General features: G+C 45.9%; 1 protein-coding gene across 3 annotated transcripts in view; it reads right to left on the bottom strand.

The window, feature by feature from the left end:
• LOC147683298 (thiamine transporter 2-like) overlaps positions 1-12354 on the bottom strand; it is a 422353-nt gene that overhangs the window by 49517 nt on the left and 360482 nt on the right. For all 3 annotated transcript variants that reach the window (XM_086943745.1, XM_086943746.1, XM_086943744.1), the window contains one exon: positions 2631-2772. In XM_086943745.1, coding sequence (XP_086799871.1) covers positions 2631-2772 — 142 coding nt within the window. The remainder of the gene's footprint in view (positions 1-2630; positions 2773-12354) is intronic.

Genomic DNA, 12354 nt, shown 5'->3' on the forward strand with positions numbered 1-12354 from the left:
CAAATAAGAGATCAAGGTCAGAGTCCAAGATCAAATCAGAAATGTCAGTATGGTGCCGTTTAAGAGATATGGAATTAATAAGGCAAGCTTTAAAACTGGCCGGAAGGCGAGAATTGATACACGAGCCTCCGATCGAAGCTGCATGGTAGGCAGAAAACTACAATCTGGACAAGCCAGAGCACTCACCGGGTCAGCGGTAGACATGGGATAGGTGGCACAGCGTGGGCTTCTCTGATAATTTAGCTGAATGTTGTTGGTGCTGGCAAGATAGTAGATAGGCTGAAGCAGTGGTTATCCTTACTGGGGCTCAGTACTGCAGTGTGTTCTGGCATTCATTACACTGGACTGCTTTCCTTTAACTTAGGCATCATGGAGATGCACACTACACCAGACGCTGAGGCAGGAAATTGACAATCAGACACATGCACTAGTTGGGCATATGTGTTGCTGGGCCGGCGGACTAATAATTAGATCATGATGCCATGTTGTAGCCAGCGTATGCCAACAGGGCCCCTTGGCTCCTACCCTGGCATTTGCATTCCGGGGTGACGGTGACTCCACAGCAGCCGAGGCCACTCAGGCGTCCTGCTGCTGAGTGATGCTGCCCGCGTCCAACACCAGTAAATATGTGCAGCACCGTCCACACACACTGAGTGAGTTCATGCGCCGGGACGAGGACAGGACAGTTACTCGGTCTGCCCCCGGCGCCCGGCAATCCATCTCCAGTCGAGTTCCCACTTAGGTTCCCACCAATCCCAACCTCACTTCATACATCCAGGATGTGAGCTCACATCCCTCCCCCTCCCCGGCGGGACCAGTAGGCAACCACTGCTGAGGGCAGGCCCCGCCCGCCGCGAGTTACAGTGTCTGAATAGGCAAAGGCCTGCACTGTGCATAACTGGGCCGCACGTGCAAATAAATTATAAATGCGGCCGCGGCCGCAACGGGCCACCAGTGCCACCCCCAAAACAGTGCCGCCTGGGGTGGACCGCCCCCCAAGCTACGCAGGTGGCATGCTGCTTTTCTGCCTAGGCTCCATTTTCTTCCAGCTCAATGGGGGACCATTACAGATCCTCAACATGCGACCATATCTGGGTAAGGAGGAGGTGGTAAGCTCCTGCATTGTACCTTTAAGCGGAAATCTGAAGTGTGTAAGGGGGAGGGGGTCAAAATAAAAGAAAGATTTGTGGAAAGTTTGTGATGAAAACTTCACAAAAAACATGCTCCCTAGGAAGTTTGCCTTGCATTTTAAGGCACAGAATTATTGATTTACAGCGGTGGGAGAAGGTAAATAGGATTGCAGGGTTCAGGTATGCCTACAATCATCAAGGAAACAGATTGAGCCTGTATTTCCATAAATATATTGCTGCTGTGCAAGCTGGCCCGCCCTAAAAATGCACTAGAGGCTTCCGTAGCCCACTATATTTATAAGGGCATGCATGTATCAAGCTGCCTTCAAAACAGCAATGTTGCTATAAAACATTTAGAAATGGCTACCTATTTTGTTGTGTGCCAGAAAAGTAGTGGCACATTTTAATGAACACTTTATTTTGTGCACAGTGTAATACTTAAGTGTGCTAGCAGGACTAATCAGAATGTGGGCTTCGGTCAAGGGATTTACTCTATTGTGCTTAAGTGTCCAATTTTTGAAGACTTCTCCTTGGCTATAAACAACTTTGAGACTGTCTTTCTACAGAAGGTGTTGAAGTGTTAGTTGACAGTGCTTATATTGTGAAAAAAGCGCAGCGGCCCTATGTTTTTCTTAGGAGCCCAAAACCATTGTTGCCGAAACCAAAGATGAGCAATAAGGCTGTGCAGTCCTGATTCTATCTCACAATTCTTTCTTCCCATATCCTACCCTCTAGTCAATTTAAGTCACCCTTGCAAATTCTATTTTATTTCTGTCCCCTCCCTTTGTCACAGTTTTCCTATTTTTTCTTCACCCCTTTTCTCCTTTTTCTACCTCTCTGTCTTCTTTTCTGGGTCAAAGCCTCAATATAAAACATAGGATCTGATTTCCAAAATGTGGTACTGGTTCCCACCACCAGCCACTAGGGTCATGTGTTAAAAAGTGGCGGTTGATTTCATATTTATAGAGCCTTAGTTTACAGTTTCAATGTGATTGAGACCAACCACATTACATGTCATTCTGCTAAGGATTTTAGATGGCGGTTCCTTGCACAAAAACACAAAGCTTTCAAACTCTGCAGTAAATAATATAATCTTGGAAAGTGCTTTATTCGCAATAAAATAAGTGCAGGGGTTCAAGGTTTTGCTCAGGAGCCCTTGGGTGGCACTATCAAAGGGTGGAGGGCTGAATACTAATGCTGTGTAGTTTTGATTCCACTTTATGCCTCTGAAATCCATCACCAGAGTTTCTCTGCCTCTCTTTGTCAGTCTTACAGCTTCACATGCATCTCTGCTTTCTCCCGTTTTCACTGCCTTTCCACTTTTCTCTTCTTCTCTCTCTATTTTGAGAACACGTTACTGCCGGTCCCCAAAAATTAGTACTGGTGGGCCCCAACTGCAACGACCGGCTCAAGTTAAGCACTGATCTTGGAGCACCTAAAAACGGCTGAAGCAAAATATATGAAATCCCAATGCAAAAATGGAGAAAGAGCATACTGTACCTGAGTGAAAATATCCAACCCCAGACCTTTGGAGTCAACAACAGTAACAGTCACAATTGTCTGAAGGGCCAAAGCAATGAACGTATTGAATCCAAAGATTAAAGCATAACGTTCTTCACTGAGGTTAATAGCAATCTGAAATCTAAGAAAAGAAGTCAGTTAGTTAAATAATGAGAAATTATAGCATTGCATCTGCTCAGATTCTTCATGGGAGTACTTGTATTACTTCAACCCGTGAGTTACAAAACATCAGGCCAATAAGTTACTACTATTATCAAGCTCAATAACATTCTTTTCATTAAAAGTAAAAGGGTTGGTTGACCTTGTCAGAAGCTGATCCTGTGAAAACAATATTTGGTGGCAAGTGTGAGTTAAGCTCAGATAAGTTAACATTGGCACACACTAAGGGGGAATTGTACTAACCCTTTGCCCTGGGATTGCATCACAAAAGTGATGCAAACCCGGCACATTTTCCAACATAAATCATGATTAGCAGTAGAAAGTTGCCTAAAGTCAGCAAATTATCGCTATGCACTCTTTTGCATCAAGGGCGCGTTCCATGGGTGGTACACATGCTTTCCCATTCAACTACCCATGGGGTTTGACCCTATCTCCTAACATTTGTAGACTTGAGGAAGGTATAACAGTGGAGCAAATTTAAAAAGTCTTCTTAGTTTTCCCACCTTGCATCTATGTTTCACAGTACAACACATTTACAAAGTAGGAAAAGTATTAAACTAAGTCAAAGCATAGTTTTTGTACTAGAAGGAAACCCCTCCACTACGAAACCTATGCTTGACAGAATGCACAGTCCCTTGCATTTTGGTGATAAGCTGTGTGCGTTGGCACATGACCGACTAAAGTGTGCCAGAACCGGGGGAAAGAATAACAGTGCCTTACATTAATAGATATAGCACTGTTTTTTTGCTCTTCCTTTGACACAACACAGTGCAGCAACATTTAGTTGCTGTGTTGCTCCAAAAGTTGGCAAATTTGGCATTAGGTATCTATCTGACTGACTGGTCAGCAAAGAGGTTTCTTTCAAAACATTTCTAACCCTGCATGTATTAAAGTCTATAGGAATGCAGAGCCTTCTATGCACTGATGAGCTGCAGCATGAGGTAGGTCAGGTAAGGAACTAGGAGTCAGCAGTGCATCCAGAAGGGGAGGCGCACTGGGCCCCCAGCAATGGTGCATGCTTCGGGATCAGCAATCTTGTGAGACATCAGACTCCCTAAATGGTTACCCTTTGGCTTTCAGGTTCTGATACACTGCTACACATTTCTGACTGGAGGCAGGCGGTGCTGTGGGTCATAAAATCAAGTAAGTGGAGACATTTGTTGTGTGTTCTATAAACAGATATATTTAGTTTCCGCCCCTTTTCTTCAGCCATGGGTGACATTAATACTCATGAATGAGAGCAGTTTCAGCATTGGCCTGAGCGCCGATGAGGTGCGCTCCCAGACAGACTGAGAACCTGTGCATGCTCTCTCCAACCCAGCAATGCAGCTGGGATTGGAGAGATCTTCACTGCGCATGTGGGTTTGGCCAGCCCGAGACGGCCAGTCAGAAACCACATGCGCAGTGAAGGCAGTTCGCCTACCACTCCCTCTCAGTTCCTGTCATCACACTGGCCCCGACCCCAAAACTCAGCACAAGAAAAATAAAGCGATAATAGAATGGGTTTGAAGCCCGTTTTATTATCGGTTATTTTTTCACTTTCTTGAGGGTGCTGGCGGGGGGGGGGGGGGAGGGGGCGACGCTCCTCCACTACAGCGGAGGAGCCGCCCCTGGTGGATTCTATCCTCACCCACCTCTTCACATGGAGAGCATTGCCTTTGCCTTGCTGCCTCCTTGAGCCATGAAGTGCATTTTTGCATTATAAAGTACAAAATTCAAGATTTTTGTTTTTCGATTTCTTTAAGTTCCTGCCATATTTTTGAGCTACCTGGTATTATCTGTTGTGTGGGTAGTGTGTGTGTGTGTGTGTGTGTGTGTATGTGTGTGTGTGTGGGTCTGTGTGTGTGTGTGTCGGTCTGTGTGTGTGTGTGTCGGTCTGCGTGTGTGTGTGTGTCGGTCTGTGTGTGTGTCGGTCTGTGCGTGTGTGCATGCATTGTGTTGCCTATGTGTGTTTCTTTGTATATTGTATGTATATGCATGCATGTATAAAAATGCCCTAAGCATGGAGGGTCTTTTTGGGGAAGTAATACTTTCCACAAAACAAGCTCGTTGTAACTAGAGAATTTCAAGCATGAGCCACTTCATTCAGAGTATTATGGTATTATTGTTATTTGATATTGCTATTTCGCATTTCTGAGGTGCACCATCACTCATTATTATGGCATCTCAGCACATTCAGTGATCCAGGAATGAATTTCCGAGCAGTTCTTAGGATGGGTTTGGGAAGGTGTGGTGTCAATATGATAATGAATCTGCCTTTGTAAGTGAATCTGCCAGACTTTGGGCCTCGTTTAGAACTTACTTGAGCAGGATCTTGGACATAACTGAAGAAGTCTTCCGCCCAAAGTTTCCCACCTCATTTAGAGTCAGAGGAACTTCTGGATTTCTTAACGGAACAGCCTCTGATGACTCCACTATAAGAAACCCTAGTAAGGACATCTGTCCACCACTGGGCCACCAGGTCACAATTGCAATAGCCGCACACTAATTAGTGCAAGGTGGCTTCCACTGATTGTGCCTGTCTGAGTCCACCATACAAGGCATGGAGGTTCTAGGGCGGAAAAACAAACAAAAATGGTTTGCACTCAAGAAAAAGAACTCCCTGTGCATCATGGCTAGTGACTTTTTAAGACACTTGCTGTTTGACAGTTTATTGCTGAACTACAAGAATTTTATTTATTTATTTATTTCCTGTTTTGTATAGCGCGTAGTTACCCTAGAGCATCCCAGCGCTTGTTCCAGAGCAACAGAAAGGTAGCAGTCAAGCGTATTCAGAGGCATCAGTTAGGAAAGAGGTGCGTTTTGAGGAGTTTGCGAAACCGGAGAAGACAAGTCTCCAAGCGCAGACTCAGGGGGAGTGCGTTCCAAAGAATCGCTGTGTTCACTGAGAATCCTCTCCCCCCGTACGTGCCTTTTTAACTTTAGGAATTTTGAGCATATGTTTCTGATCTGAGCGCAAGGCTCTATTGGCCTTGTAGGGCATAACTAAGTTCTTCAGGATAGGAGGTCCCTTGTCCTGGAGATTTTTATGCGCAATGCAAAGGGACTTAAATTTGACCCTTTCATGCATCGGGAGCCAATGCAGCGCCTTCAATGCGGGTTTAGCTGACCGCGTCATTGAAGTACTCTTAAGAAGCCGTGCTGCAGCGTTTTGAATCTGTTGGAGTTTGTTGAACGTTGCTTCAGGGGCACCGAGAAAGATAGCATTACTATAATCCAATCTTGATACGATCAGCCCCTGAATAAGCAGCTTTCTGGATGGCGGTGGAAGGAGGGGCAGAACTTTCCGAGCTGAGCAGAGAAGACCAAAGCAGACTCCCGCCATTTCTTTCGCTTGGGTCCTGAAAGAGAGGTCTTGTTCCAGCCAGACCCCAAGCCTCTTAATCTCCTCCTTTGGACTCGGGAGCTCGCCCAAACAACTGGGCCAGATAGTCGGAGGGAGTGAGGGTCATTTGTGCCCTAAAAGAATTATTTTGGTCTTTGAGCCATTCAGCTTCAATGCCGATTCACACATCCAAGTATAGACTTTGGACATGCAGGAGTGCAGCGTATCTGGACTTTTAGCAAGCTGGGATAAGGCGACCACCAGCTGAGTATCATCAGCGTAGCTCACGATTTTGATACCAAATGGGACGACCACATCCTCCAGTGGGGCCATATACACATTAAACAATGTGGGGCATAGGGATGAGCCCTGTGGCACACCACAATGGAGGGGGATTGATGCTGATCGTGCGCTGCCTTCCCATACCTGTTATGTCCGGTCGCTAAGGAATGACGTGAGCCATTTCAAAGCCATCCCTGTCACTCCTACATCTGACAGCCGTTGAATTAGCACTTGGTGATTAACAGTGTCGAAAGCCGCACTGAGATCCAGGAGGATCACTGCCACTGATCCTCCCGAATCCAAGATGCTTCTGGCTTCCTCAACGACTGTCAGAAGAGCAGTGTTGGTGCCCTGACCCGGCCGAAAGCCTGTTTGCGAATTACGCAACAGGCCATTGGACTCAAGAAAGTGTGTTAGATGTTGGCTCACCAACCTTTCCGGGATTTTACTGAGTCCAGGAAGCAGAGAAATAGGCCTGAAATTCGCCAGATCCGATGGATCTAGGTGAGGCTTTTTCAGGAGGGCTTTCACAACTGCTCCCTTCCAGCGCGGTGGCACCAGACCCCGTGCAAAGGATGCGTTGATTAAATCGGTAACAGGGGTGGCAATAGTAGTTCCTACCTGTTTCAGGATTCCCATAGGGATCGGGTCGCTGGGGGAGCCACTCTTTATAGTGACCAGCACTTTAAGGACCTCGTCCGCTGACGCTGGTCCAAAGGCTTCCAGGTGGACGGGGCTCCAACAGGCTGCCTACTGGTGTGCAGAGTGCAGAGTAGGCTAAAAAAAACCTGATGTCTGCTCACCATGTAGCTATGTTTTCAGTGCATCTGTTAGGCCACTGTATGCACTCAAGGCACAGAGATCACAATCAGGCAGCCAGGCATCCCTATGTTTCTCAGGCTTCTGGTGCGCGCAGAACACGGACCAGAGCCCTAGCTGACCTCGTGGGTTGTCTGCCATGATTTAAATGTGATCCATCATTTGTTGAGGTGTGAAGTGTACAGACAAAGGGCTGTACTGCGATCAATAATGTATTTTTTAAAATAGGAATGTTCACTCATTGCACAGAAGATTTTTAAATGTGGGAGGCGTCTGATGTTTGGTGACCCAGCAGACAGTTAAAGGGATGCACTAAAAGGATCATTGGCAATGATGGAATGATGGGCTGCATTCTCTTAAGTCTTTACCAGTGGCAGTATAGTTTAATACAAGTTTGAAAGTTAGTATGTACCTTGTTTATTGCACAATTGTGCATTGTTGATTGAGCCATATGTTTTCTGTATTTTTCATTCTGTTGCAGAAGAGGTTTGTTGAGTGCAGTACTGCCTATTAACATGGATGGTTGTGCTTGGATATGTGAAGTGGCTCTTCTGCATGGGGTGCTGCCTTTAGTGTCTGTTTAAGTGCAGTGTAAGGTGCAATGCAGCGGAACTGCTATGTCGCCCACCCGCCTGATCATGGTCATACTTGTAATCTGGTGGGCGGGCAGTGGCCCTGTTTGGTGGTGCCACTGGATTCAAGCAAGCCGGGCTGAAGACGGCTGGAATGCCAGAAACCGGTCCTAGGAAGCTTGTTTCCGATCCATTGAAGGCATGGCTTGGCAGTTCGGGCTGGACTGTTCCCATGAGGCACAGGGTTAGACTGATTTGCATATGGCCATGTCTGAACTGGGGTGGCAGAGTTGGCTAAAGAACGGTGATGGATTAAACCCAGATCTGTTGACTGGGTGTGAGTGTTTGATTGGTTCAGATGCTTCGTCCATCACCACCCCGTTTTGTACCGCGCTGTTTGGTGGTGTGGCAGCCCGCTCCCACAACGCCAAACTTGAATACACCACTAAGAGCAAATTCACTTTCAAAATCAAGATAAATACAGCACTAGCCTATGTCCCTGTCACAGAGGTAGCCAACCACTAAAACCTACTAATAGAAAGACCTTTCCACTAACAAAATGAAAATAAATTTAGGGCCTGATTACTTTTTAGGTGGAATGGAAGCGGGCTCCCACGCCCCCGCCCTGCCCCCACACCGGCAAACTCGACCGCCCGCCAGATTAGGAGTTTTCTCCTGGTCTGACGGACGGTCCCATGGTGGTCCCACTGCAGTGGTGTGCTAAGGTTCATATGTGAACCTTAGTAAGGCAGTGCCATGTGAGCGCCAAAGCCCATTCCTTCACATCATTGACTGTGAAGTTATTGCTGTGTACGAACAGGCAGTGTATGCAAACAGGGGGGCGCATAATGTTTCCCCCTGCATGCGTCCACACGCTTTGAGGCAACAGAGACCCGGTACAGCCCCCTTCGCATCCTCACCACCACACTTCTCATGGCAGGCTCACCCCCATAAAAACCGTGTTAGTGGGGAAACTCATAATATGCTTGGCTTTGCTGCAGGCTCACCCCCAGCATATTATGAGCCTCTGACCGCTGCGCCACCCCAGGTTTGGCGGACCACGGACCACCAAACTCAGAATAAAGCCCTTAGTCCCCTGATGGCCTATTTAGAAGACACTGGGATTGGATGCCTGGTTCGGTCAGGACACAGGCGACAAGCCAAATTCTAGATACCATGGTTGAATGCCTATGATGGCAGCTTGGCACTGGAAGCCAAAACAAACAGCACAGGGGAAGGATCCACACTAACCAGAACTCAAGCTACATTATTCAAATTTATCAAAGCATTAGAAAAAGAGCAAAGCTAAGAAGATCTAAGAAACAACCAGTCTGTTACCCAAATTCACCCTAACCTTAGCGAACAAAATAAAATAATGTACAATGTGCTACAATTTAAAATCAAATGGATCATAAATAATAAAGGACTGCGTTACTTAGAAATGATAGCCAAAAGCCTATAGTGAATTAAAAATCTACCTGCCAAAAACCTCAAAAACTACAACTCTAAAAGCAGCAAACAAAATCCTTTTTTTAGAGATAATAATATAAATCTTTTATTACATCAGTGAAATTGTTACATATAGTCACAAAGTTAATAAACACAGATATAATAAACATAAATATATATGAATTATTTAATGAAAATGTAACAATAACCAACCAACTTTAAACAAATGTAATGCATAATAACATAAACATAACATAAACACTATGATACATCATATTTCCCACCCACAAAAAGATGTGAGTCCCTTGCTCACTGCACCATCAGGATTCAAGCAAGCCGGGCCGAAAACGGCTGTAATGCCAGAAACCGGTCCCCGGAAGCTTGTTTCCTTTCCAGTATAAGAATTGGCTTGGTAGTTTGGTCTGCCCTGTTCCCATGATGCACTGGGCCAGGGACAGACTAATTTGCATGTAGCCAGGTTCTGAGCTGGGATGGTGCAGTGAGCTAAAAAACGGTGATGGGTCAAGCCCTGATCTTTGGACTGGGTAGGAGTGGTCTGCTTAATTCAAACACTCTGTCCATCACCACCCCCTTTTCTGAATCATTTTGTCCACCATAAGCGTGGAAGGGTATACTCAGATGTGAGTCCCCTGCTCACTGCACCATCAGGATTCAAGCAAGCCGGGCCGAAAGCGGCTGTAATGCCAGAAACCGGTCCCCGGAAGCTTGTTTCCTTTCCAGTATAAGAATTGGCTTGGTAGTTTGGTCCGCCCTGTTCCCATGATGCACTGGGCCAGGGACAGACTAATTTGCATGTAGCCAGGTTCTGAGCTGGGATGGTGCAGTGAGCTAAAAAACGGTGATGGATCAAGCCCTGATCTTTGGACTGGGTAGGAGTGGTCTGCTTAATTCAGACACTCTGTCCATCACCACCCCCTTTTCTGAATCACCAGGAATCTCCAGGTTGCGCCAGAGGCTGCATTGCAGAGAGGTGTTCTGAGACCACGCCCTTTTTTACACCTCTCTGCAACGCAGCTCTGTGGCGCTTACTGGAGGTAGTTGGTAGGCTAGTTGCACCCAGGATTCAAAGGGGAGTTAATCCACCAACTTAAAACGTGCCAGGGGGCGCATTTGCTCAGTGGTGAAGGAATGGGGCGGGGCCTCAGTTCACAAGTGTGCAAACACACCCTGTGGCGTGGTTTAAGTTGGGGAAGTAATTCCTTGTCAATCCTGAGGGTCCCTGGGGGTCAAGTAGCCCACCAGGTACCTCCAGTAAGCGCCACGGAGCTGCGTTGCAGAGTGTTGTAAAATGGGGCGGGGCCTCTGAACACCTTTCAGCAACGCAGCCCCGTGGCACATACTGGAGGTACCTGGTGGACTAGTTGGCTCCCAGGGGCCCACAGGATTGAGGAGGAATTAATTCTCTAACTTAAAATGCGCCACAGGGCATGTTTACAGACATAACCCTTCAGGCCACACCCCCTCCCTTCACCACTGTGCAAATGCACCCTGTTGCGTGTTTTAAGTTGGAGAATTAATTCTCTTTTAATACTGAGGGTCCCTGAGGGCCAAGTAGCTCACAGGTATCTCCAGTATGCGCCAGGGAGCTGCGTTGCAGACAGGTGTTTACAGACCACGCCCCTTTTTACACCTCTCTGCAACGTAGCTCTGTGGCGCTTATTGGAGTTACCTAGTGGGCTAGTTTGATTTTAGGGACCCTTAGGAATGAAAGGGACTTAATCTCTCAATTTAGAACGGCCACAGGGCAAGATTATACAGTGGTGAAGAGAGGGGGCGGGGCCTGAGGTGATGTGTGCAAGCACGCCCTGTGGAGCATTTTAAGTTGGGTAAAAATTTCCCCTTCCATCCTGAGGGACCATGGGGGCCAAGTAGCCCACCAGGTGTTTCCAGAAAGTGCCACTGTGCTGCGTTGCAGAGAGGTGGTGCAGGCCTTGCCCCTTTTTACATCTCTCTGCTACGCAGCTCTGTGGCGCTTTCTTGATGTACCTACTGGGCTAGCTGAACTCTAGGGACCCTCAGGATTGAAGGGGAATTATTTCCCCAACTTAAAATGCGATAGAGGGCATGTTTGCACAGTGGTGAAGGGAGGGGATGGTGAAGGAAAGTGGCTCTATATCTACCGGACTGAAGTGAAATCAGCCGAACTACGAATTCCAATTTACTCAACTGTTATCAGGAGAGACCTCAGTGCTGCATGTTTGAACCCAGTACTGATCCTGAAAAGTAATTCTAACTGTACTCACCAGTAACTTGAATTTCCTTCCATAGGCTAATATTGACTAGTTTCACTTGGAAATTCTTCAAAGTGTGGAGTTTTGGAACTTTATAATAAATCCTCTAAAATCAGCCGAACTACAAATTATAATTTACTCACCTATTATCAAGAGAGACCCCAGTGCTGCATCTTTGAGCCCAGTACTGACCGAGAAAAGTAATTCTAACCGTACTTACCAGTAACTTGTATTTTCTTCCATAGGAATCCATTGTCTGGTTTTCATCAGAAAAGTTTCAAAGTGTCTATTTTCACAAACTACAAAAATTCCTTAAAAATTGCCTGTATGACTTAAGCGCATTCTTTCAACTGTTTACAGTAGATGCACCAGTGCTGGATCCAGGATCCACCACTGAGTAAGAAAAAGTAACGATAACACTACTTACCTGCTAAGTGAATTTCCTCCCATAGGATACCATTGGTAATTCTATGTAAAACATTTCTAAGTGTCAACTTTTAAAATACAATAATATTCCTTAAAAGTCACTACTGTAACCAAAACGCTTTTACTCAACTGTTTACAGGAGATGTCCCAGGACTGAATCTAGGATCCAGTCCTGTGGTTAGAAAAGTAATCCATAAAGTAACTAATAGCATTTAACTAGAAATTCACATTGAGCTTGTGTTTGAAATTGTGTTGCCCATTGCACCAACTGTAACTACTGTACTTAAAAGACTATTGCCTATTAGCAGAGTATTTATACTACAGTAATTCATTCGGAGGAAGTATATTTTGTAATGTAATGTATAATGTAATTATAATGTAATTTAAAAAATAAAATATCTAAAAAAATAGTTTTCAAA

This window comes from Lissotriton vulgaris, chromosome 11 (assembly GCF_964263255.1).
Source record: "Lissotriton vulgaris chromosome 11, aLisVul1.2, whole genome shotgun sequence".
NCBI classification, from domain to species: Eukaryota; Metazoa; Chordata; class Amphibia; order Caudata; family Salamandridae; genus Lissotriton; species Lissotriton vulgaris.